The following is a 27,440-nucleotide window of genomic DNA, read 5'->3' as shown; positions in this document are numbered from 1 at the left end:
TATGCCATGCTGCTTCCCTATGAAGAGGCTGCTGACGGGGTGTTCAGAAAGACCTAAATTACACTGGCTATAATTTTCGTGACAAGCATGTGCCAACTCTGAAAGATGAACGGTCTTGGGGCTCGGCACCTGAAGATATGAGTGATGCCTTGTCCTCCCTCAAGGAAGTGCTCACTGGCTTCAAAACAAAGCTCTATCCCACAGTCCAACTTTGAGGAATGTTGAGAAAAATGAGCAGTCTTGTTCAAACTGCTATTTACTCCTCACAACGGGGCCCACCATTTTTCCTCTCCTCCTCCCCACCCCGCCACCCTACCTCCTTCCCCTCCCCACAACACTTGTATGTATTTGTTCAGATTTATTACTCTATTCATTTTATTTGTACATATTTACTATTCTATTCATTTTGTTAATAATGTGCATATAGCTATATAATTCTATTTGTTCTGATGATTTTGACACTTGTCTACATGTTTTGTTGTCTGTCTCCCCTTTCTAGACTGCGAGCCCATTGTTGGGTAGGGACCGTCTCTATATGTTGCCGACTTGTACTTCCCAAGTGCTTAGTACAGTGCTCTGCGGACAGTAAGCGCTCAATCAATATGATTGAATGAATGAATGATGACAAGCAGGCTTCTTTTCATCTTTGGGGATTAAATGGAGACTGGATGGGTCAGCCCAAAATGAGCCGTCTGAATGGCGATGGTGTTTTCACTTGTTACATAATGAATATATTTCTTTCTGGGCACTGCCCCCTGGAGCACTTAGGAATATATCTTTAAATTCTGTTTTTTTCACCTTGCTGTAATTAAAAGTCCTCACTACGTGACAAGCGCTGTACTAAACGTTAAGTTAAACACAATATAATCAGATCAAACACAGCTCCTGCCCCAGATGGGGCTCACAGCCTACAGGAGCTAATTCATTTTAATGTCCACCTCTCCCATTGGATCAAGTAGGAGCTCAATGAATACTATTAATTGATTTATTTTACCTTGTTCCTCCTCAATTGAAGACACATGATAAATGCACCATTGGTCTTTTCACAGATTGCCAATGAACCCATGAATCAATGGAACTTACTGTTTATTGTGTGCTAAAGACCTACAGACCTAGTGCTAAAAAAGCAGTGTAGCCTAGTGGAAAGCGCTCAGGCTTGGGAGTCAGAGGATCTGAGTTCTAACCTATTCTCTGCTACTTTTCTGTGTGACCTTGGTTACAGTGCTTAATGCAGTGCTCTGCACACAGTAACCACTCAATAAATACCTTTCTTTGATTGATGGATTCTCTGTGCTTCACTATCCTCATCTGTAAAATGGGGTAGGGATTGTCTCTATCTGTTGCCGAATTGTACTTTCCAAGCACTTACTATAGTGCTCTGCACACAATAAGTGCTCATTAATACGATTCAGTGAATGGGGATTGGATCCTATTCCAACTTGATTACCTTGTAACTACCTCAGCACTTAGTTCAGTGCTTGGAACATCGTAGGCACTTTACAAGTATTGTTGTTATTATTACTACAGTAGAGTAAACAGACCTGACCTCGGCCCTCAAGGAATTTATAATCTAGCTGAGGAGAGAGACGGTAAAATAAATTATAGGTAGGAGATATAAACAGAAATGCTGTGGGGGAGAGAGGAAGGCTGAGAACCTTAATTAAGTGCTTTGGTAATATAAACTCGAGTGATGCAATAGGGAGGGAAAATAGGATGGAGAGATGAGAGTTTAGTCAAAGGAGGCTTCCTGGAGAAGATGTAATTTAGTAGGGCTTTGAAGATGGATGGGATGAGTGGTGGTCTATCAGACATGAAGATTTTGTTCTGCTCTGACTACTATTAAAAATAATAATAACAATAATAATAATAATAAGCACTGTTCTAAGAACTGGGGGCTATACAAGGTAATCAGATTGTCCCACGTGGGGCTCACAGTCTTAATTCCCATTTTACAGATGAGGTAATTGAGGCACAGAGAAGTTAAGTGACTTGCCCAAGTCACACAGCTGATAAGTGGTGGAGCCAGGATTAGATCTCACAACCTCTGACTCTTAACCCGGGTTCTTGCCGCTAGGCCATGCTGCTTCTCCCTAAGCCATGCTACTTCTCCTGGTTTATTAGGGGTACACCAGGCAATTAGGCAGCAATGCCTAGTAGAAAGGGCATGCATGGGTCTGGGATCCAAAGGATCTGGGTTCTAATCCTGTCTCCATCACTTGCCTGCTGTGTGACCTTGGGCAAGTCACTTAACTTCTCTGTATCTCAGTTAACTCATCTGTAAAATGGGTTCGAGGCTGAAGTGTGTCTGAACTGATTATCTTGTATTTGCCCTAGGGCTTAGTGCAGTGCCTGGCATACAGTAAGTGCTTAACAAACACCATTAACCCCCCCAAACCCCAATAAAAAGCAAAATATTTTATTAATAAACATTATAACATTTTTCTTTCCTCACCTTGTTCCCGGGGCCTACTATTCATTGGATTCAAGTGGGCACAAAGACAGCTAAGTTAGACATTTGTTTTTTGAGTGTTCAACTCGAGGGTTAGATGGATCAGTATTGGTACATTACCATGCTGGTTGATTTGATGTATACATTATCTTTCAGGTGGCATTTTCCATCATTGGGCACTACGATTCCAGCCAATTTGCTATCTAGGGCAAGATGAGACGTCTGATCCGTCATCACAAGTAGCAATCTTTTAGCTTCTTTCCTCCAACCTATATGGCTCTAGAGCAAAGAGAAGGGTGACCTGGTAAGTGGTTTCTTGTGGGCAATACAGTCCTGAGCTCTAACCCTGGTACCAACAAATTGATGTCAGCACAGCATCTTCAAGTTTGAAGGACGGGCAGATCTGCATAATTAACTATGTGACAAGTCAATACCACACTGTTTTAAATCTCAGATTTGAAAAGTATTTTATTAGGATTGAGTACAACAAAATTGACCCCTCTCAGGATCACACCTGGAGAGTTTCCAGTATTCTACCAGTCTTGGCTACGGGAGGGAGAGTCGAAAAGAGGCATACCCATTGCATTCCTAGCTTGGGCAGTGGTTTGCAAGTGGAAGGCAATCTGATCCAAGTGGAAACTCACCTGTGCTGGGCAGCGGCAGTAGCAGCACGGGAGAGAATCCAGGGTGGAGACTTAAGATTGCTGCATGGAAGAAGGCAATGGTAAACCACTTCCATATTTTTACCAAGAAAACTCTATGGATATACAAAACTCTAGAGATATACTATCAGAACGATAGCAGATGGAGGTGGGGCGTTCTGGGAGAGATGTGTCCATTGAGTCTCTATGGGTTGGAGATGACTTGACAGCATAAGAAGACAACAAAATGGAGCTTTTGGCATTCTGTAAAATGGGGTTGGGAAATGCTGGTACAGAAAGAGGAGGGACTGGTTTTATTGAAAAATAGAGGTGGAGCCAAATACCCAGTGATGTGTATGGGGGATTTGATAGATTATCTTCCCCCCTCCTCTACCTCCATTTTTCATAAGTGTGAATTGTTGAGGAATTGCTTGGGGAAAGGAAGTATAATCACATAATTCATTACAAAGCCAAGAGTACACCAACTTGGCCTCATATAACTTCCTGGAACTAACCAGCCCTTAAAAGTGAGAGTTTATTTTGTTTCATTTTCACTCTTTGAATCAGTAAAAAAATGCACTTCTAAAAACAGCCCTCCACTGAAGCATTCCATTTAACCAACTCTGTTACACTGTACTCTCCCAAGCACTTAGTACAGTGCTGTGCAAACAGTAAGCACTCATTATTGATTGAGTGATATCAGTTCAGAACACTGTGCTAAAACCTTCTTACCTGGCACACAGCTGCTTGCAGCATGGCATCAAAACCACCCTCTGGGGTATCAATATTTCCAGAGATCTTTTGTTTGTTCACTGCCTTCTCAAACTCTGTTACGTTCTCCGTAAGGGGCAGGACATGAATGTATCCATGAGGCGGCATGCAGTCTAAATCATACTGACTGTGACAGAAAACATTAATTTAAATAATATAATGATGATGATGAGAATAATAATAGTTTGCATTGAGAGCTTACCAGGTGCCAAGCACTATGCTAAACACTGGGATAGATACAAGAGAATTAGGTCAGACACAGTCCTTGTCTGATGTGGGACTCGGTGACTAAATAAGGAGAGCAGTTATTGAATCCTCATTTTATAGGTGAGGAAATTGAAGCACAGAGAAGTTAAATGATTTACCCAACGTCACAGAGTAGGCAAGTGACACAGTGAGATTAGAACCCAGGTCCTCTGACTCCTAGATCCCTTCTCTTTCTTTTAAAGCACTCTGATACTAACAATAAACTGTTGCTATTTATTTGTGAGGTGGTAACACATTTCCTCCAGGCAAACTATTTATAAATGTCTCTACTTGAATTAATGTGACTAGAAGTTCGATATTACTGAATATCATTCCTAAAATGTAGGATTAAAAAGAGTGAAATATTTGAAACCACAGCATAAATTGCTACACCTAAGTTTCTCACCAGTCACATGGTAAATTCTCAGAAAAAAGGCTTAATCTAATAATGCAAAGTAAGAGAATATTTTTTAATGAAAATTTAATGAAGTCTTTTTAATGAACCTTTAGACTATTAGCTCCCTGAGGACAGTGTTCATGTCTTCTAACTATTGTCTCTTTCAAGTGCTTAGTACAGGGTTCTGTGCTCAATAAATACTACTAACTGATCATTTTTATTTTTGGCCTGATTTTGATTTCTGGATTCTTTGATGATTTCAGTTTTAGGTGATTCGGCAGTATTTTTAAGTTAGGCAATCTGCTCTTGGAGCATTGGGCTAATGCGGATTAGAGGGACAACTACTCTTGAAGCCTCCCGATTCTCTTTCTGCCACATAGAATCAGGAACCTTCTTTGCGCTCAATGTCAGAGGTTGCACATTTCTATTTGTTGAAGCAAAATTTTGGCAGAGAGGAGGAAATGGCTATGGAAAGAGCAGGCAAGTTCCTTTAGGACAAAAGTAGAAGCAGAAGGAAGGACACAATGTCGAATTTCCATTTAATAATTTAGGGGGCTGGCAGACAAATCTTTAGAGCTCAGCAAATGGAATTATTACCATGTCAAGTCAATGGATTCCCCTTTTCAATCCAGTGATTTTCAATCCTTATTTTTATCCTCAAGACTGTTGTTGTGGGCAGGGAATGGGCCTACTAACTCTACTGTATTGGACTCTCCCAAGTGCTCAGTACAGTGCTAGCATATAGTAAGCACTCAGTAAATATCACTTATGGGCTCATTTTCAGAGAAAACACAGATTGTATTTGGCATCCCTTCCAAATCACTATTAGACCCTCTAAAATAACCAGAATCAAGACATTCGATTAAAAAAAAATCCAAACCTAAAATCCAACCCAGAGGTGATAGGATCAAGCATCTTTGCAAACTTGCTAAACTCTTAACTTTGTAAATAGATTGTCTTCAACAGTGAAACTGCAGGACTCTTAATCAGACCTAAAAATCCCCATATGAAAATGCCCTTTTTTTGGTTACATCTTCACCATTTATGATCCTCCAGAACTTACCTGCATTGATTTCGAATTCTCCCTGGGTGAATGCTGATATAAGGTGAAACAGTTTTATCCACGTATGATCCAAATCCAAGTCGAAAATCATGGGTAAAGTCCGCCATTTTTTGAGATAAATCATTTCCAACTGAATTTAGTTTTTCAATATTATTGTGCATAGATGCTGAGACATCCACCAAATAATAAAGGTCAACAGGATACTTCTTTAGAGGACGAATTCTCAGCATAAAGCTGGCTTCAGCGCCTAGTTTAAAGAAGAAAAATATTTTCAGCCACCTTTCTTTTTGGATGTCTGATACTTTGTTGGTGAAAGTTTGGGGGTAAGTTCAGTGTTCATAGGCAAAGCCAGTTATGTAGTATTCAAACAGAAAATGGGAGAATTTCTTCTGGTTTTTAAGGTATAGGTTAAAAACTTATCCTACTTATACTTTAATTACTAGTTCTGCCACATCCATTTTCTACAGTGCCAGATGAAACACAAGGACAATAAAGGCACTGTGTTGTGATGGACACAAAAACAGTCAGTAATTGTAGTTTTGCCTCTTGATCAATAGAAAATGCATCAACTTATTTTTACCAACAAAACAGTCTTCCATAGGAACACTGTTTATTTCCTTTAATATGTGTACTTATGAACAGAGGAAATTTTCCCTCAGAATATGGATCCAAAGGAGTACCACTAGCCAATGGGGGGAAAAAAGCAGACAGGCTACCTCTCAGGGTAGCCTGAGAGCTAAACAAGCTAATCAGGAGAGTGCAAATCCATCCCAAGAAAGGAAAGCAAAACCAATCCAGTGTCAAACATAAATCTTTGATATTCCTACACCACATTTGCTTTCTTCCATAAAGAACCAAACAATTTTCAATGAATGTGGTTGCTATTATCTCTGATTTCAATCAAACTTCTGCTACAAATCTACAGAATTAGCTACACTGTGGCTAACACGACTTTAAAGCTGGAACATCCCAGGAGAGACACTGTCCATGGGGAACTACTATGTAACATTTTTTTTTCTTGATTCATCGCCACTTTAATCTTCAATAACCCCGAGTAACGCAAGCATGTGACTGTCTAGATCAGAGACTATCAGTTGTTTTAAGAGGAAAGAAGACAATCTAGATGTACAAACGTCCACCCATGGGTTGAACTCTGAACTCATTTTCATTTGTGAAGTGACTGAGTCAATATTTAATGGACTTAGAGGGAAAGTCTAGCACAATTAAGACATTGCATTAAGACATTGCATTCCTTTGACTTCTTAAAAACAAGTTAATTATAGACATTTGTGTAGGGTGTTTTTGGTGCTGAAGGGTTGGGATTACTGATTACTTAATTACCTCTCCTGATATCTTTCTTTCTATCAGTAACAGAAAGTGAACTCAATCCTTTACTACAGTGGGAAACAGTTAAAAGACAGGGGAGATGACCCAGGGTTTTTCTGACCAAGTTGTGCGCTTCTGTGATTTTCTTTTGACTTCTGCTTCTGTATTACAACCAAAACTTACTATTTTCAATGTATAGGAGTTATTTACTCTACCTCTCTCTCTTCTCTCTCTCTTCTTCTATCTGTATCTACATCTAAATATAGATATAGCTTGATGATATAGCTATAAATAGATGGATAGCTAGATAAATATATCTTCCTTCATCTTTCTTTCCTCCTCTGGAATCAGTTCCAAGCCTCTTCAGAAACCAATCCTAGGAAATCCCAGCATGAACCCCTGAACATGAGAGGATGTGAAAGAGGCAGTTTGCATCAATCAACCCATCAGTCAATATGTGGTACTTAATGAGCACCTTCTGTGTGCAGAAAACTGTACTAAGTGCTTGGAAGAGTAAAATAGAGGTAGATGTCATGATTTCTTTCCACAAGGGGGGACAGACGCTAATTTATGAACAGAAGGGAAAGGTAGAGTGGATGTGTAGATGAGTAAGTGCCTGAAGAGGTGATGTTCCTTGACTTCCATTCATCTGGATCTCCCATCTGGCCCTGTGGGGCTCCTTATTTCCTGTGAGCATGTAATAAGCCTCTCAGAGGCAGAACCACCTGGGCAGTCTGGGGCGAGGGGGGTTGGGGGGTGCGGCCCACCTGGGTATTGCCTTCCCCCTCCTCACCGGTGTCCAGCTGGGCTGTTTTTTGGCAGAAAGCTGGGAGCTCTACAGGGACACCCTCCCGACAGGCCATATGAGCTTTTGACTCGATCAATCTATCCATCAATCGTATTTATTGAGCACTTTCAGTATGCAGAGCACCGTACTAAGTGCATAGGAGAGCACAGCACAACAATATGACACATTCCTTGCCCACAACGAGCTTATAGTCAATGGTATTTTTTGACTGTTTACTGGGTGCAGAGCAATGTTTTAAGCTCTTGGGAAAGTACAGTAGAGTAGGTAGACCCAAAAGGAACTGACTAGCAGGGAGCTTACCCTGGACCAACTGGGCCCGAGGCCAGCAATCATTGAGAGATTTGGGCTTCTAGCCTGATCAAATACTGAATTTTCTCATTCATTCATTCATTCATTCATTCATTCATTCAATTATATTTATTTAGAACTAACTGTGTGCTGAACACTATACTAAGCACTTGGGAAAGTACAATACAACAATAGAAAGTGACGTTCCCTGCCCACAACAAGCTCACAATATAGGGAGACTACAGTACAATAGAATTGGTAGACTCAATCCCTGCTCCCTAGAAGTTTACAATCTAGAGGGAAAGAAAGAGGTTAAATTACAGATGGGTATGTTCAAAAGTGCAGTGGGGCTGCCTTTTGTCTAATTTGCTCCCCCTTTACAATGTAATTGGAGTAGCACTTATTAAGCACACACTTGATGCAGTGCACTGTGCTAGGAGCTTGGGAAGGACAGAATAATCAATCAATCAGTCAAACAATGATATTTATTGAGTGCTTACTGTGTGCGGAGCAATGTGCTAAGTGCTTGGGAATGTACAGTACAAGAGTGTTGGTAGACATATTCTTTGCCCACAACAAATTTACAGTCTAGAATAAGAAATGGTTCTGTTCCTCGCCTACCCAGAGCTTATACATTAGCTTCTGGAGGGCAGGGAACGGCTATCTTATTCCTGTAGCAAAATTTCCCAAACATCTAGTACATTGCCTTATACTTGGCGATGGTGTTTCCCAACAGAAACAATGGATGAGCCTCTAATGCCGAACTTTCCACTGTACCTCGATCACATCTATCTTACCACCGAACTCTCATCCACGTTCAGCTTCCACCTGGAATGCCCTCCCTCTTCTGATCCAACTGACAATTTCACTCCCCACTTTCAAAACCTTTTATTGAAGGCACATCTCCTCCAAGAGGCCTTCCCTGACTAAGCCCTCTTTTCCTTTTCTCCCACTCCTTTCTGTGCCTCAGTAAGCTCCCTTTATTCATGCCCCTCCCAGCCCCAAAGCAATTAAGTACATATCTTTAATTTTAATTATTTATATTAATGCCTGCCTCACCCCTCCAGACTGTAAGCTCAATTTGGGCAGGGAATGTCTCTGTTATATTGTTATAATGTACTTTCCCAAGTGCTCAGTATAGTGCTCGGAACTCAGTAAACACTCAATAAAAATAATTGACTTACTGAGTGAGTCTCAGTCCTGAGGCTTGTAAGACTAAACTGATCTGGAGGAATTGGTTATAATACTAGGCACAGGGCCACTAGCTAACAAATCAGATAATGTTGACTTGGGTTTACCCCCTAGCCTCCTCCAACTTAATGATTTATCTTGGTTAAAAACAAACAAACAAAAACCACTTCATGTTATGTTTTCTCCTTGGAGTCACACTGCATAATAAATTTTAGATGTTCACTTCCAAAAAACATTGTTCTCATAGGCATTAAAATAGGCTTAAAGAAACAATCTATTATGGGCAAAAATGAACGGTGCTTAAGGGTAGTGGGAATAGATAAATCTGTATCCACTGTTGTTCAAAGAGTTAGATTTCTTGCCATTGTAGCATTAAATGCTTTAAGATAAAACCAATTCAAAGGAGGCATTACAGTCAATATTTCTTATCTATGATTTAAGTTCTTCCAATATATGAATATTTACTGACCACCTACTGGATGCAGAGCTCTCTATTAAGTATTAAGAGTGCCACAGAGTTAAAAACAAACAAAAAACAATTCCTGCCCTCAAGGAATCTACAACTTCAAAATTGAGTAAGAAAACCATTTTGAGAAATATTTAAACGTGAAATGAGAAAGAGCGAGGCCAGTGGAAAGAGCACAGCCCTGGGAGTCAGAGGATCTGGGTTCTAATCCCAGTTCTACCACTTGTCTGCTGAGTGACCTTGGGTAAGGCACTTAATTTCTCTGTGCCTCAGTCACCTCACCTGGAAAATGGGGATTAAACCCTCCTCCCTCCAGTTTAGACTGTGAGCCGCATGGGGGAAAGGAACTGTGTCCAACCTGATTAACTTTTATTTACCTAAGTGCTTAGAACAGTGCTTAATACATAGTAAATGCTTAACAATCACCATTAAAGTTAAGTGTAATTAAACCATTTTGGGTAAGCAAAAACAGCTTTTAAGGTGAGAAACATATATGTGCTTTTAGGTTTTATATTGCTGGGTAAATGAATTTATGAGGACCAGTGATCTTCAGAATGCATTAGCATTCTGGGAGGTGGATTCTGGAATATTAAATAAGAAAGAAGATTAAAATCAGCCATTAATTCACAACTTGGTGCAGCTGTACAATCTAAACATGTTTCAGCTATTGGCTCTTTCGAAGTGTTTATAATATCCAGTTTCATTCATGATGCACCATTGAAGAGAATCATATGGAAAGTGATTTGAATGATCCTAGAATGAGTACAAGAATAGTAGTTTAGATTAGCAAACCTGGACGCAGCTGGATTGCAACTTCCCCGGGTGTCACTTGAGTATTAGTGTCCTGTCCATTAGGAATGGTTACACGGACCAAAGGATATTCTATAAAATCTGAACTGCAGCCTTTGCTTAGTAAATTGAAAACGATGTCACAGCGTTCACTCTTCATTGCTCCTGCCCCAAAATCCTGTTTAAAAGAAGCAAAAGCACTGACAATTTTAGAGCATATAAAAGCTGCAGCATCTCCCCAGGAAATCAAACAGTGAGCGTTTCGAATAAAGAAAATGCTGTCATAAGTGCACAAACTGTGGGATAGCCCATCAAATACACATGTTTCTAATAAGTACAAGGGTAAACATGTTTTAAATAGAATTTAAATTAAATTTATGAAATTATATTAGCTGCTTTAAAAAAACCAGGAGATTAAAGAGCATAGTTATAAAAAAGCTGTCACTGAAAGAAGAATATGCACAAAGGACCTGAAGAGCTGTCCATGGATAACTGAAAATGGGTCACGTTGTTTTATTCCTTTTTGAGATATGTCTGAAAGTAGAGTCTCAGTGGACTAGAAGGATAACTGGATATGTCCATGAGAAGGAAGAGCATCCTCTCTGTCAATTGACTCAAGGGGGAGATGATTCCTTTCTGACCATCGAATTGAAAGAGAGGGCAGGGCGGCCCCAGGAAACCTGCTTCCCCTAGACAAGGAACGTGTCCAGTTATTGTTGTATTGTACTCTCCCAAACACTTAGTACAGTGTGCTGCCCATGTAAGTATTCAGTAAATAGAATTAAATGAATTGAAAGAATGAATTTGCCCTCTAGTCTTCTGATATTTATTTATTTATTTATAAATAAATTTATAAATTTATTTATTTATAATTTATAAATAAATAACAAATACATTTATTTGTAAATTTATTTATTTATTTTATTTTGTTAGTATGTTTGGTTTTGTCTCCCCCTTTTAGACTGTGAGCCCACTGTTGGGTAGGGACTGTCTCTATATGTTGCCAATTTGTACTTCCCAAGCGCTTAGTCCAGTGCTCTGCACACAGTAAGCGCTCAATAAATACGATTGATGATGATGATGATGATGATATTTGTTAAGCACTTACTATTGTGCCAGGCACTGTACTAACCACTGGGGTACTTGTTGTGGATTCTAATCCCTGCTCCACCACTTGTCTGCTGTATGACCTGGGGCAAGTCACTTAACTTCTTTGAGCCTCAGTTACCTCAACTGTAAAATCGAGATTGAGACTGTGAGCATCACGTGAGATAGGGACTACATCCGACCCGATTTGCTTGTATCCACCCCAGAGCTTAGTACAGTGCCTGGCACGTAGTAAGCACTTAACAAATACCACAATTATTATAATTATTACTAAACTCATGCACTCAGTGTATGTAATGGCTCTGCCTGGGCAGCCTCAGCTGTAGGACTGGAGGGAGAGAGAAGAGGTGGGGAGGAAAAGGAGGGGAGAGTTTGGTTGTTGGTTCCCTGGAGGAATGGAAGGCAAGAATTGGGTTCAGCAGGTTGTTTGGAATAGCATCCTGGGTGTCCAGGAATCAGCCTTTTTTTTACCAGGGTTTTGGTAGAAAGTGCTCCAATTCATTCGCATAATACTCTTCCTTTCCAGATCCTCTTGGACTAGTTGCCCTAGAGGAATTATCATTCCTTTAGGAAGCAGAAAATTCTAGTGGAAAGAGCATGGGATCAGAAGTCAGGAAAGCCTGCTCCACCACTTGTCTGCTGTGTGACCTTGGGAAAGTCACTCAACTTCCCTGAGCCCCCGTTTCCTCATCTGTAAAATTTGGATAATTTTCTCCCTTCCTCTTAAACTTTAAGTCCCATGTGGGACAGGGACTGTGTCTAATTTGCTTATATTTTATCCACCTCAGTGTTTATCAGAGTACCTGCCACAGAATACCATATTCATTTTTACACAAATCCTTTTCTCCCTATCAAATCCTTCCCTGCCCTTCCCAAATCCCATGTCTTGCACCCACACCCACAGTCTGCCTTAGTTCCACTTGAAAACATGCAGCTTTGCATGGTCTCTGCCTCCTGGACCACACAAGCACTAGCTTCTTACATCCACCGCAGTTCTCCTAGGTAGGGGTCACAGGAAGCACACAAAATTCCCGAACTAATAATAGCAGTAACTGTTATATTTGTTAAGCATTTACATTGTGTCCATCATTGTACTAAGCACTGAGTAGACACATTTAATCCGACTGGGTGATGTCCTGTCTCATGAGGGCTCAGAGTCTTATGAGGGAGGAAAAACATGGTATTTATCCCCAATTTTACAGATGAGGAAACTGAGGGCCACAGAAGTTAAGTGACTTGCTCAAGGTCACACAGCAGGCAAGTGGTAGAATCGGGATTAGAACCCAGGTTCCCTGATTCCCAGCCCCATATTGCTTCATTAGAAGGTGGGGGAGAAATTAAAGAAATGAAGTTTCCTTCTTATTCTCCATTCTAGAATCAGGCCTTGCTCATCACCCTTTCTCTACCTCATCTTGGCCACTTTGCCTGGCCAGGTCAAAGCAAAGGCTCAAGCAATCATCCAGTAAATCTGATCTACAAGGATCTCTGTGATCCAACATTATATATCTAATGATCAATCCCCACAATATCATAAGCATCGGCAATATCAGTAGCATTTATTGAGCACTCACTGGGTGCAGGGTATTGTAGTAAGCACTTGGGGAAAAATGAAAAAAAAAAAAGACTCAATCCCTACTCTCAAGAGGCCTGTAGTCTAACAGAAGAAACAACATCCACTCCAAAATGTAAAATAGATAAAAGAGTGAAAGAATCGATGCAAATAATGGACACGGTGAATAAACAGAGATGTACTTGAGTGCTCTGATGGTGGATGGAGTGGTATGATCAGGGAGGTGGGGAGATTAGTCAGAGAATGACTCATTGGGTAGCTGAGTGAGGAGGGTATCCAAGTAGTGGGGACAATATGAATAGTGGGTAGGAGTCAGAAGAGAAAGGTCCATTTGGAAAGTCATCTTGGGCAGTGCAAACAGCACAGGCTGGAGTGGAGCAGGAGAAAAGAGCAGGCAGGTAAGATTGAGTCCATAGATGAAGACACTTGAAGTGATGTAACCGATTGTCTTTGGCTCTCAAAGAATAGAGTTGATCAGTTGCTTTGAAGGAGTGGGACAGGGACTATTGACGAGGTGGTTATCAACATAAATTTACCAGTCTAAATGGAAGGTAGCTTCTTGCCAGTGGCGGGTATGGAAGGAGGTGGACAAGAAGGGTGAGGAGAAAGGAAGGGGTGCAAGCTCTCTTTCAATCCTAGGAAATCTGGAAAACCACAGGCATCCACAGACAGATCAACAGACCAGCTTTAAATGAAGATAAATCCCTTCTAAAATGACTATAATCTCAGGATGAATCTCGCTTGCTCTAAAAAGAAATGCAATCAATATACTTTGGTGTTTTTCATTCTCAGAGATCCTTTTTTTCTAAAATTGGCAGTGGGAGTCCATTATGAATTGAAATGGAAATGTAACGAAACAAACCTGAAAAAATCACAAGGGCTTAGTCGCCTATTGAAAAAGCAATTTTGCCAAATGAAAAATAGATCACAGTAGGCAAGGCAATACTCTGTTTTTGAATGTGTGATTTTTTTTTCCTCTTATTTTTCCAACTGAATGATCTAATTAGCTGTCGTCTTCTCTACACGGATGTTTACAATAGATTAAAAATAGAGCTTAGAATAAGTATGAGAGTTAGTAAATAAATGGCAACCTTTTTCCTATTTCCTCACCAAGTACTTCAAATTTCAAAAAGCTGTAGCAGACATCCCTCAAGTAATGACATGCTCAGGATCCAACAAATCTAGGCCTTTGTTTTTTTCAATGAAGAGTGAAAAATCAGGGCTGAGAAAGTGGGTGAGCCTATGTGTAATTAGCAAACACAGCAGAGGAAGCAGAAAGGCTTTGAGAAGACAAGCGAACAAACACGAAAGCCAAAGGCAACACATAGGAAGAGGCAAGAAACACCTTCATGGAGGCTGTGTCGGTTGACCGGTAAACCAAGCCAATCTTCATTAAACCTTCAGCAATCTGATGTCATTTTAATTTCATCTCTCCTGTCTTTACTTCTCGCTGAACCGTAGCAATATTGGTGAAAGATTCAGAGTCTTATTCCCTTGGTTTCCACTGAGTCTCTAAGCTAGACTGAAAGCTCCTTGTAGGCAGGAAATGTGTCTACTGACTCTGTTGTATTGAACTTGTACATATTTATTATTCTATTTATTTTGTTAATGATGTACATTTAGCTTTAATTCTATTTGTTCTGATGACTCGTGTATTGAACTTGTACACATTTACTATTCTATTTGTTTCGTTAATGATGTGCATTTAGCTGTAATTCTATTTGTTCTGATAACTTGACACCTGTCCACATGTTTTGTTTTGTTGTCTGTCTCCCCCTTCTAGACTGTAAGCCCGTTGTTGGGTAGGGACCATCTCTATATGCTGCCAACTTGTACTTCCCAAGTGCTTAGTACAGTGCTCTGCACACAGTAAGCGCTCAATAAATACGACTGAATGAATGAATGAATGAACTCTCCCAAGTGCATACTACCAGTGCTGTGCACACAATAAACACTTAATAAGCATTATTGATAGATTGAGTTTTCACAAGTTTCTCAGCAGAACTCAACAAATCTAACTGTGTCTTCAAGGAACAAATCAGCTCTCTCCTGGAAAGACTTTTTAAAAAACTTTCTTATGCTATTTGTTAGGCGCTTGCTATGTGCCAGGCACTGTACTAAGAGAAGCAGCATGGCTCGGTGGAAAGAGCAAGGGTTTGGGAGTCAGAGGTCATGGGTTCTAATCCCAGCTCTGCCACTTGTCAGCTGTGTGACTTTGGGCAAGTCATTTAACTTCTCTGAGCCTCAGTTACCTCATCTGTAAAATGGGGACTGTGAGCCTCACGTGGGAAAACCTGATCACCTTGTATGCCCCCAGCACTTAGAACAGTGCATTGCACATAGTAAGCGCTTAACAAATGCCATTATTATTATTATTATTGTTGTTGTTATTACTAAGTGTTGGGGTAGATTCAAGCTAATCAGGTTGGACACAGTCCCTGTCCCATATGGAGCTCACAGGCTCAATCCCCTTTCTACACATGAGGTAACAAAGGTCCAGAAAAGGTAAGTTACCTGCCCAAGGTCACACAGCAGGCAAGTGGCAGAGCTGGGATTAGAACTCAGGTCCTTCTAACAGGCCCAGGCCTGTGCTCTATCCACTAACCCATACTGCTTATCTAAAACTCTAAAATAAAGCAAAGTCCTGAACCCTGCTGCTTCTTAATGGAGTAAATAGAAGCAGCTTCATATTCAAACAAGAAGCAGATTAATGTCCAGTTTTTTGTCATAATTTATCTAGATGAGCTGAAAGCCATTTCTTTGATATTCTACAAGCCTGTTTTTAATTTCCCTGTGAGCTCACATCCCCTGCCTACCACCCGACAAACTTGAGATCTGTCTAATCATATCTTTCCCTCCAGTTCCCACCCCCCTCTTAAGAAAAGATGTTGCAAAACTTGAAACATGTTTGTGCATTTGTTTACACTCAGAATTTATTATTTTGCAGTACTTAGACTCTTTGTTCAAAGATGTTCTCTGATATCATGTTTCAAGTTTCAAGGTAACCGAGACTGACTATTGAATCGATCTTGTACCCTGGCGCCCTATAGTGTGCATAACTATCTTGGTCTTTGTGCCTTTTTCTCCCCCACTCAGTTTCATCCAATCATTTCCTCTCTTGCCGCCAATTCTCCCTGCCCTTCAAGTTTATGAGCAGAGGTTGCATGGGGGTTATGGGGACTTAAAAGAGCGATTGGATGGAAGAGATCCAAGAAAAAGTTCTCCCCAGTAGAACCGGGTGGATTAGCCACTGATCTGAGCTCCAGAGGGAAGAACTGGAACTTTCCCCTACAGAGAGCAGTCTGTTGGTGTGCCTACTAACTCTATTGGACTTTCCTATATCCTTAGTTCAGTGCTCTGCACATCGTAGGTGCTCAATAAACATCACTGACTGATGTGGGGATTGCTCAGAGCACCATGGTGGGCTCTGGCATGGGACTCCATTTTGGTGGAGAGCGAAAATAATAATACTCTGTGGTATTTGTTATGTGCTAGCTATGTGCCAAGCACTGGTGTAGATACTAAATAATCAAATCCCATGTGGTGTTCACATTCTAAGTAGGAGGGAGAACACGTATTGAATCCCTATTTTGCAGATGGGAGAACTGAAGCATTGAGAAGTGACTTGCCCAATGTCACACAGCAGGTAAGTGGCAGAGCCAGGATTAGAACCCAGGTCCTCTGAGTCCCAGGCCTTTGTTGTTTCCACTAGGCCACGCTGTTTCCCTACACATGTTTGCTTGGGTCAATGGCTTGCCAGGGGTTTGTTTTGTCGGGCCCAGTCCTTGGGGCAAAAGCAGCTGTTTCCATTGCAAAAATCTTCTCCAAAATTCACATAGCCAGTGTAGACTTGGGCATTGTTTGTGAGGAATGTCTCGAGAAACATTGAGGTTGTACTACTGTAGGGTCCCTCTAGACTGTAAGCTCCTTGTGGGCAGGAAATGTGTCCATTTACTGTTGTATTCTCCCAAGGACTTAGTACAGTGTTCTGCATATAGTAAGTGTTTAATAAATACAATCGGCTGACTGATCCTTACAGGTCCACTAGTACTACCCAATCCCTGGGGAACGTTTTTTACTCAACTCACCTAACAGTGGCGAATACTTGCTACATATTAAGTGCCCTCCCTGGAGCTGAAGCATAGTTAACATTTACATAGCCAGTTTACAGATTAGCATTTAAAGATCTTTAAGGCCCTTTAAGGCCTAAAAGACTTGATCAGGCAACTGTCCAGATAAGTCATCGGAAATTATTGAGTGGAAAACTTGTAATTACATTTAGTTTAGAACTAACTGCTCTTTGGCAAAGCACAAAAATCATGATTCTTTTCAAAAGAGTAACCGTTTCTGTAAAATATTTGGTTCTACCATTTGTACCCTTTCAAAATAACTCACAGGACTGAGTTTCAGGTGTCAAAAAAGACAGGCATCAGTTTTTCCACAAGTGAAAAAGGAAATGATGTCTTATGACATTAAAATACATTAAGATGAGCCCTTAAACAAAAACAGGTCAAAAAACAACAAAGTATCATGTTGACATCTAATAAGCATGAACTGAAAATGATTCAACCTAGATTTCTAAATGGGTAAAAGAAATGACTCAAAGTGCTTTGTGCCAAAGTCTGTTGAACTCTCAAAATTTGCCATTTATGTCTGCCAATCCAGGTCATAGAGCATACGGAAAGCATACAAAAGTTTGCCCCTTACTTTAAAAGTACTCTAAATTTCCAAATAAAAAGGTGACTATTCTTCATGAAGTCGGCTATGCCACATTCAAGATTAAATCCCAAGAACTGAACATTTTTCCGGCCTGTATCTCCTTCTGGGGAAGGCAACAGGGGCAGAGAACTAGGGCCATGGGTGAAGTCTGACGAAAAGAGAGAGTGTAGAATAGACTTCAACTGTGAAGAAAAGAAAAACCAAACCTACCTCTTGTGAGCACCATGCGCACTCTGGTCCTAGAGCAAGACACCTGGAACACGTTCCTGCATTTGATGAGACACATCTATTTTCTTCTGCAACAGAATATTAACCCAGTTATTATTTTTGTTAATAATCAATAGTAGGATAACAACAGCAGCATTTGTTGAGCATTTATTATGCGATAAAGCACTGAACTAAGCACTAGGGAAGAGACAAGATAATCTGGCTATGCTCAGTTTCCCGATCCATAATGGGGCTTATAGTTTAATAGGAAGGGGGAACAGGTACTTCATCTCCATTTTACAGTTGAGGAAACGGAGGCACAGAGAAGTTAGGTGACTTGCCCAAGGTCACATAGCAGAAAAATAGCAGCGTGGGATTGGAACTCAGGTCCCCTGACTCCCAAAACGTGCTCTTTCCTCTAGGCTGGGGTCAAATTCTAGTTCTGAAATATATCATGAGAAAATCAAAATTAAAATGACAACAAAACATTCTGGGAAAATAAAGCTTCGGCTGCTAGGGTGCTAGGATGAAATCAAATTGGATTTGGAGGATTCACAGGCAATAAGGAATGGCAAATAAGATTCAATCAACCATATTTCCCGAGTTCTTACTGTGTGCAGAGCACTGTGCTACGTGATTGGGAGAGCACAATAGGGCAGAGCTGGTAAAAAAAAACATTCCCTGCCCATAAGGAGCTCACAGTCTAGAGGGAGAGACAAACGTTAAATTACAGATATAGACCTAAGTGCTGAAGGTGAGGTTGATAAAGTGTGCAAATCCAAGTGCAAGAGCATCACAGAAAAGAGACAGAGTAAGGGAGATGAGGGATTAGTTGGGTTAAAGTTTAGGGTCCAGATTGCTTCCAACAAAAGGTTGAGGAAAGCAAGGCAGAAAATATGTTTGTTTTTGCTGTGGTCACAAGTTATTACTTTGTTGCAGGAAGAAGTGAGTTTAACTTTCTGGATTCCTCCCAGGGGATCTCACTGTGTGGTGAAATGGTGAGTGAACAAAACTGTGGCTCTCTATCCATTTCGAATTTCACTGTGTTTTATAAACAGCCACTTGAAAACACACACTTTATGTTCCTCTGCCTAAGAGCTGTGGGAAAGCAGCCTGGACTAATGGAGAGAGCAGATGACTGGGAGTCAGGAGACTTGGGTACTTTGGTTCCATGAAGGAACTGTGACTTTATGGACAGCAATCCATAAAGCAGTGCTTTCAACTGGTGAAATATACGATCCAATAAGTTCACGCGGGGGCCGATTATTTAGCAGTCCTTTGTACCTTAGCAAAGCACATCTTTAATCGTATACCCAGTTCTATTCCCAGCTCTGCCACTTGCCTGCTGTGAGACCTTGAGCAAGTCATTTAACTTCTCTGGGCCTACACTTCCCCGTCTAAAATGGGAGAAGATACCTGTTCTCTCTCCCTCCTACACTGTGAGCCCACTCTGGATGGGTCTGATTGGTTTCTCTTTTGTCTACTCCAGCATTTAGTACAGGGCTTAGTATAGAGTAAATGCTTAATAAATACCATCATAATAATAATTTTTTGTTTGGACTTTGCTCCCTCCGACCACACGAAATAACTACCCCTTGAAGCTCAGTCCCTTCTGAATTAGTCAATCAATCAATGGAACTTATTGAGCATTTACTGTGTACAGAGCTCTGTATTAAGTGCTTGGGAAAATACAATATTCGTTCATTCAATTGTATTTATTGAGCGCTTACTGTGTGCAGAGCACTGTACTAAGCGCTTGGGAAGTACAAGTTGACAACATATAGAAACGGTCCCTACCCAACAGCAGACTCACAGTCTAGAAGACAATGCGACAGAGTTGGTAGATGCATTCCCTGACCACAATGGTCTTACATTTTGCAGGGGAAGATGGCCATTAATATGAAAAATTATTTATAATACATAATTTATAGAAACAAACATAAATGCTGTGGGGCTGAGGGTGGAGCAAATACCAAATGCCAAAAGGTCACAGATCCAAGTGCATAGGTGACACAGAAGGGAGAGGGAGTTGGGGAAAAGAGGGCTTAATCAGAGAAAGCCTCTTGGAGGAGACATGACAGCGAGTCACTTCTCTGTGCCTCAGTTACCTCATCTGTAAAATGGGGATTGATTGTGAGCCCCAAGTGGGACAACCTAATCACCTTGTGTCCACCCCAGGATTTAGAACAGTGCTTGGTACATAGTAAGCGCTTAACAAATACCATTATTATTTTTGTTATTATTATTAATAATAAGGTTTTGAAGGAGAGCTGAGTGGTGGGATGTGGTCTATCCACATCCACCATTCTAAAACACTTAAAGTGGGGTATAAGCCGCCTTTCAGAGTTGTTGTGTAGTGACCCTCTCTATATGTTGCCAACTTGTACTTCCCAAGTGCTTAGTACAGTGCTCTGCACACAGTAAGCGCTCAATAAATATGATTGAATGAGTGAATGAATTACCTTTAATTGGGGGCTGTGTTTTGGGGGGGTGGAGGAAGGACAAAAGCTGCCATTTCAGTGACCCTCCACCCCCTTCTCCCCAGCTCCAAGCTCTCATATCTGGTGGCTCCCAAATTCCTGACCATTATCTCTGGATGACGAGAGATATCAATAAATACGATTGAATGAATGCTATGGATCTAATTTCATTCATTCATTCTTATTGAGCACTTACAGTGTGCAGAGCACTGTACTAAGCTCCTGGGACAGTACAATATAACAATAAACAAAAGCATTCCCTGACTACAGTCTGAGCTTGCCCTTTTCTGAACTCTTTCTAGCAGGTCCTGGAGTACCCTCCTAACTCCTCTATGTCGTCTCTCTCCTAAAACCTGGAAGAATCCAGGGATGAAATGAAAGTCTGTCCCCTGAGGCTTGGAAACTTCTACGCCATCTATTGAATTGGCCCCAACACACACCCTAGTTTCTAGGGCTTAAAACATCCCCGGGACCATGGGTGTTCTGGTAACATCTTTAAAACTGTTTCCAGAGGGCGGATTTGATTTTCTGGGCATGCCCAATTTGGTTGTCAGCTCTTGGAAGTGAGTAGAACCTCTGGTTTTGCTTCCAGACAAGAATCAATTCAGGCCTAGAATTCAAGCCTCTGTGGGAATCTAACTTGGCCCTTTCCATAATCCCAGGCTTCCCCACTGCGCTACAGCCTTGATTCAAATAACCAGACTAGACTTCAATAATATAGCAATAATCCTGCACACTTCCATGGATGAAGAGGAAGCTGAAGAATGAACGTTATTCTCAACAGTGTGACCTGGTGGTTAGAGCACAGGACTGGGAGTTAGAAGGACCTGGGTTCTACTTCTGGCTCTGCCATTTGTCTGCATTTGTGTACTTGGGCAGGTCACTTAACTTCTCTCTGCCTCAGTTACCTCATCTATAAAATGGGGATTAAGACTGTGAGCCCCATGTGGGACATGGACTGTGTCCAACTTGATTAGCTTGTATCCACCCCAGTGCTTAGTACAGTGCCTGGCACATAGTAAGTGTTTAACAAGTACTTCAAAAACCGCAAAACAAAACAAACACATATGCTTTAGGCATCAGCAATTCAAATGTCAATTAAAATTGCAATCACATAGGGAAAAGGGCTGAAGAATACACTTTTTTTCTCGTCAGCTCGACTCTGACCTAGATTAATCAAGACTCAAGTCCAGATCAGACAACTAGGTCCACAATCTGTGTGAGTCACCAAAAAACTTTACAAATGACACAGAACAGCATACTGATTGGGCTCCTGTTTCATGTCTTAGTTTTCTTCCAGTGTCATCCAGATCCTTTGGACAAACCTGCCCCCGTGAACCGCTCCACTAGAAGGGGTCTGTTTGGCACCAGTGACCTATCATTCTTTGAGGAATTGTCCCCAGAACTCAGAGTGGAAGTTACTCAGAAACTGCTCTCCTGCTAGAGAATGGCCCTAATTTGGATGTGGATATGTCTTATGGCTCCTCAGTATTCACAAGAGACTATAAATTTGTACTCCATGGGAACTGTGTCAGACGCTGTCGCTGGAAAGTATCACAGTTCAACCTTCCAGAAGACAAGCTAGATACGTCCTCCAGAGCCTCTAGTGTGAACAATTTTAAGTGTGGTTTTTTTTTTTATGACAAACTGAAAAAAATAGTTCATCACTGCAAATTGGGTCATAGGACCATTCATCCATAACTTTGTATATTTCTCAATGGACCCATTCTATTCCATTACCCTAGAGGCTAGTTACATCATGTACTAGCTAGAAGCCCTAATTACATATCCCGATGACCCCAGTGGAGGTGGCCGGAATTTTTCATGATTTTGGAACTCAAACATAAGGATACTTTGTTTATATTTTTCTGATTTTTCATTGGTCCTATTCTTTTTATTTTAAATGGTATTTGTTAAGCGCTAAACTATGTGCCAGGCACTGTTCTGAGTGCTGGGGTAGATATGAGATAATCAGGTTGAACATGGTCCCTATCCCATTTGGGGCTCACAGCCTTAATCCCCATTTTACAGAAATAATAATCATCATAATAACTGTGGTATTTGTGAAGTACTCACTCTGTGCCAGACACTGTACTAAGCACTGGGGTGGATACAAGCAAATCGACTCGCTCACAGTCCCTGTCCCATATGGGGCTCACAGTTTCAATACGGATGAGGTAACTGAGTACCAGAGAAGTGAAATGACTCATGGAGGTCACACAGAAGGCAAGTGGCAGAGCTGGGAGCAGAACCCAGGTCCTCTGACACCCAGGCCTGTAGTCTATCCACTGGGTGATCTGCTTCAGCTGATTCTCTTCTCCTAAAGTATATCACCCCCACTGCCAAACCAGAGCCATCCTAGCATCTAAGGGAAGATCACTCTTAGTTTGAACTGTATAAGAAAAAATAAACAACTAAAAATTTAGCTACCTTAATCTTGCTCAAAATTACATTACCCTAAATATATGCCTTTTTAAATTATTTCCAACATGTGCAAACTTCCCTCTGGTTAGTCTTGATGTGTGTTTGTTTGTTCTAAATTCCACCCATAAAATATAGATCATTTGTTTAAACTCTATGTCCACTTGCAGTTATTTCTTTTCCAGAATCCAATTCTTATTACATAGGCAAAACGACCTCTCATAACTCTGCCAAGAAGTATAAAACACATCACTCATTCAGCAGGATTAATTGCAACAAGAAACTCTACATTAAAAAATATTCACTCTCATGCTTTTCTTAAGGTAATGCAGTCCAGGACTATTATTTGGAATAGATTTTGTTCAAAGAGGTAGGAGGAAGGGCATCAGGAAGAAAGCAGAAGGCAAACGTTTACTTTGGGATTTCCCCATATGTTCCCATATCTGCTTTGGAAATTCGAGTCTTCCTTTTCAGTTGAAAAAATCTTCTTGGAGATGATTCTTCAGCCTCAGAAGTAGTATTTTCCTGGCCAAAAGTCAGTAAAAGGCAATTGAAAAGCTAGGAGTGGATGTCTTGAATAAGATGGAAAAATAAACCTGAAATGTATTTAGTAATTAGAGTCTGGCTTGAGCATTGTTAAGACTCTTACTCAGAGTGATTGGCAAGCATTGTTGAAAGAGTTTCTTGTGCTTCATTATCTTCAGATACCCATATTATCCACCAGTTATTTACACTTACTATGAAAAACTAACTTGGATAATTAAACTGTAAAACAAACAAACAAATGAACAAAAACAAACAAAAAACCCATCCTTGGGCAGGGTACTGGTAGTGAACTAGAGCGTTTTTGAGTGGCCTCCTCATGGTCGAGGGATTTTTCAACTTTATTCAGATGAACTGAATAAATCATTAAAAATAATGGAAAAGCTTGATGATTTACTTATAAAAATGTCAAAAATAGCTTGTGGTAATGTGATCTAACTTTTGATGAGAGTCCGTTTTCATGATGAGATTCAAAATATTTCTTTGTAATCAAGGAATTAAAAGAAAAAAGCCCCTTTACCTACCATTTTTCCCATTTTGAAATAATGAAAGTCTAATTGAAGCAAGCAAAGCTTTAGAAAGGGCCTGGGTATGGTTAAATGAATGTAGATTCCTAAAGGCACATTAGAAAGTATTATTTACTAAAACAAGGTTTCAAACCGCTTAATAACTTTTTTAAGTGATGCCAAACTGAGGCAGATGGATGGGCTGTCCAGTCTGCCTCTGTCAGTAGCACCAAAGAAAGCGTTGGAGGATTCGTTCTTCAAAAATGTCACTAGAACATTGATGATTTCAATCTAAATAAGAAGTTCAGAATGGGGTTCATAACCATCCGATGGTTGCAGAGTGGGCATCAGTAAGATGAGGAAAAGAAAGCGTAGTTATCTGTATTTTGGGAGTGTGGGCACAGTTCCATGGGGAGAAGAGTTTGGTAACTTTTTTCTAAATTTTAATTCTTGAGAATGTTGGTAGGTCCATTTGATTGGAATGAACAAGTGAAAAGGGTACGGGACTTTGGAGTCAAATCCCAGTTCCTCTTCTGACCTGCTGTATGATCTTGAAAAAGTTGCTTAACTTCTCTAGGTCTCGGTTTCTTCATTTGTAAAATGGGGATGAACCTCATGTGGGGTATCTAATCTGTATCTAATCCCAGCTCTGACAATATCTACTGTGTGAACTTGGGCAAGTCACTTCACTTCTCTGTGCCTTAATTATCTCATCTGAAAAATGGGGATGGATACTGTGAGCCCCATGTGGGACAGAGACTGTGTCATAATAATCAACCCCCAGGTCAGAAAAGTGTCTTTTTTCTCTCCTTCCTTTTGGACTATATACTACTTAAGGAAGGAATAAAAACACCTTCATTTTTTCCTTCTCTTCATAAAATGGAGAAACAGAGAAATTGATACCCTTTAGCAGAAGCACATAAGAGGAGGAGAAGGAAAAGGTGAAGGCAGAGGAGGAGGTGGTACAAAGATGATGACAATAAATGGAGTGGGAAGAGATGAAGGTAAACCAGGGGTGCCTCCAATCAGTCAATGGTATTTAGTGAGTACTGACTATGTGTAGAACATTCATTCAATCGTGTTTATTGAGTGCTTACTGTGTGCAGAGCACTGTACTAAATGCTTGGGAAAGTATAATACAACAGAGTTGGTAGATCCTAACCCTGCCCACAAGAAGCTGACAGCCTAAAGGAGGAGACTTCCATCAGGGAAGGAGTTGAAACAGGGAACCAGAAAGAGGGGAAACACTGAACAAAAAACAATCATACTTACTGGTTTGCAGGGTATTGTATTAAGACCTTGGCAGAATACAATATATCAGAGTTGCTAGACATGTTCCCAGCCCTCAGGGAGCATACAGGCTAGAGGGAGTAACAGTGAGGAACAGTGATAGTAACAATGTCCCATCCCTACTTAGGGCACTTCCCGCTTTAGGATCAAAAGAGGTGCCAGAGGAGAAGGATTTGAGCCTGCAAGATGAAGCATATCCATGAATATTTGGTGATCTGAAATACACTTTCCAAATCTGATCTTGAGTGGGCCTCACAGCCTTTCTTTTTTAAAGTTGAGTTCCTTTTCCCTTGGGAAACTTCACTGCATGTTGAACTGTTCTGTCTCAGATTGAATGGTATTATCCCCTATGATGTGATGGATTGGAGCTAGCAGGAGAAGGGCAGACAGGTCAGTGTGGCACAAAGCAATTAGAAACAGGGTGGCCAGTTTAAAACAGATTCTACAGGGAGATGGGGACACTAAGACACAAAAAATACCCCCAGGAATCGTGGGCTGCAAGTGAAAGAGCAGCAAGTTGCAATTTTTACATGTAAATGAAGAAGAAGGTGTGAGCGTGGGAGGCCGTGGTTCCATTGACCTTACGCCCACACCCTCCCATTAAAATCTCACTGTCAGATTCGTTAACCAAAACACACACACACACACACACACACACACACACACACACACACACACAGAGAGTCATTCCACTCTTGCTCTCTTACTATTCAAATATAAAACTGAACTGGGCTCCAAAGATAATATATAATCTCGCCTGCTTTTATAAAACTGAGCCATTACACAGCGAGGGAAGATATAGAACGATAGGAGCACTAGGAAAACAAGATTAAATTGCTTTTAAGAATAATACCTGTCGAATCACATTGATTTTGCAATACACTGTGGCTTAAGGAAATACTACATTCCATGTCAATTTTCCTGAAACTGACATGCCAATTCTTCTTGCCCATTTAGCTACAAACTTCTATGAGTGCTTGGATCTCTTGGTTTAGCAACCCTGTATATAATTGGAAGCTATTTGCCAGTGATAAATAGTTTTATAAGAGAGAGGGGGTGAAGGCACTTAATGTCAATCAATCAATTGTATTTAATAAGAGTTTACTTGGTGCAGACCACTGTACTAAGTGTTTGGGAAAGTCTGATACACTGGTAGACATAATACCTGCCCTCAAAGAGCTTACGGTTAACATACCATGGAGAAAGGGAGGCTGAGAGGAGAGGGAGGGAGAAAAAGGGAGAGTTGCACTCCGTACAACTGGGTCAGGAACCTGGTAGTTACAGTTTGGAGGTCAAATGATCAGATGGGGACAACTCCTCAGGAGTTTGATTTGCTTCCTTTGCTACCAATAGGCTGCTAAAACCTAATAATGATCAACATCATTATTATTATAATAATAGTGATAGTGGCATTCATTAAGTTCTTACTATTTGTAAAGCACTGTACTAAGCGCTGGAGATGGCACAAGTTAATCAGGTCAGATACACACAGTCCCTGTCCCTCGTAGGGTTCATGGCCTAAGCAGGAGGGAGAATAGGACACTTTCTCCTAGTCCACATGCTGTGCTTATGGGAAAACAGGTGGAGGCCGAAAGGCCTGTGGCAGGCAGCTCTGGGACTCTGACATCCTGCTGACCTCCAAGTCCTGGGATTTTGGAACCAGCTCTTTAACCAATTCTTACCAAGAGTGGAAGAGCAATCTCTTTAAGCCCCTCTTAAGGAAAAAAAGCTAGTACAACTGCATTTGCCTAGCTTGGAAAAGCAATATTGGTCATGTGCTTTGTATTTTGTTTGAACTGGACCTTTTCCATACATTCCAACTGAACTGTTTATGAGCCACACTCCCTTCTTTCGAAGCAAAAATATTCACCGGTTTCCCGCTCTGCTTCTCCAAATAGTGTTATTCATCTAACACATTTCACTAGAGTTCCAACTGCTCTTCCTATTTTCCTTTCCAACTCTTGGCAGGTATGCATTTCCTTTTTTTAATTGACAGACTGTGTTGCTCACACCCAAGTGTCATGGCGAGAGAAATTAACGTGCCTCATCTTTAGACTGGACTTACTTCATTTGGTCCTGATGTTATATCACAAAAATATTTTGGATTAGAAGAGATAAACAATATTGTATTAGAGATCTTATTCTACATGGAAAAAGAAATC

The 27,440-nt window shown here is 40.7% G+C and overlaps 1 protein-coding gene across 2 annotated transcripts in view; it reads right to left on the bottom strand.

Annotated features, from left to right (window-relative positions):
* ITGB8 (integrin subunit beta 8) overlaps window positions 1–27,440 on the bottom strand; it is an 84,291-nt gene that overhangs the window by 42,694 nt on the left and 14,157 nt on the right. For both annotated transcript variants that reach the window (XM_038770129.1, XM_038770131.1), the window contains exons 2-6: window positions 18,042–18,127; window positions 10,439–10,613; window positions 5,568–5,814; window positions 3,823–3,988; window positions 2,570–2,728 (exon numbers count right to left, since the gene is read on the bottom strand). In XM_038770129.1, the coding sequence (XP_038626057.1) occupies window positions 2,570–2,728; window positions 3,823–3,988; window positions 5,568–5,814; window positions 10,439–10,613; window positions 18,042–18,127 (833 nt within the window). The remainder of the gene's footprint in view (window positions 1–2,569; window positions 2,729–3,822; window positions 3,989–5,567; window positions 5,815–10,438; window positions 10,614–18,041; window positions 18,128–27,440) is intronic.

Source organism: Tachyglossus aculeatus, chromosome 2 (assembly GCF_015852505.1).
Source record: "Tachyglossus aculeatus isolate mTacAcu1 chromosome 2, mTacAcu1.pri, whole genome shotgun sequence".
NCBI lineage: Eukaryota > Metazoa > Chordata > Mammalia > Monotremata > Tachyglossidae > Tachyglossus > Tachyglossus aculeatus.
Note: the sequence above shows the minus strand (reverse complement) of the source record. Positions and strands in the feature narration are given on the sequence as shown.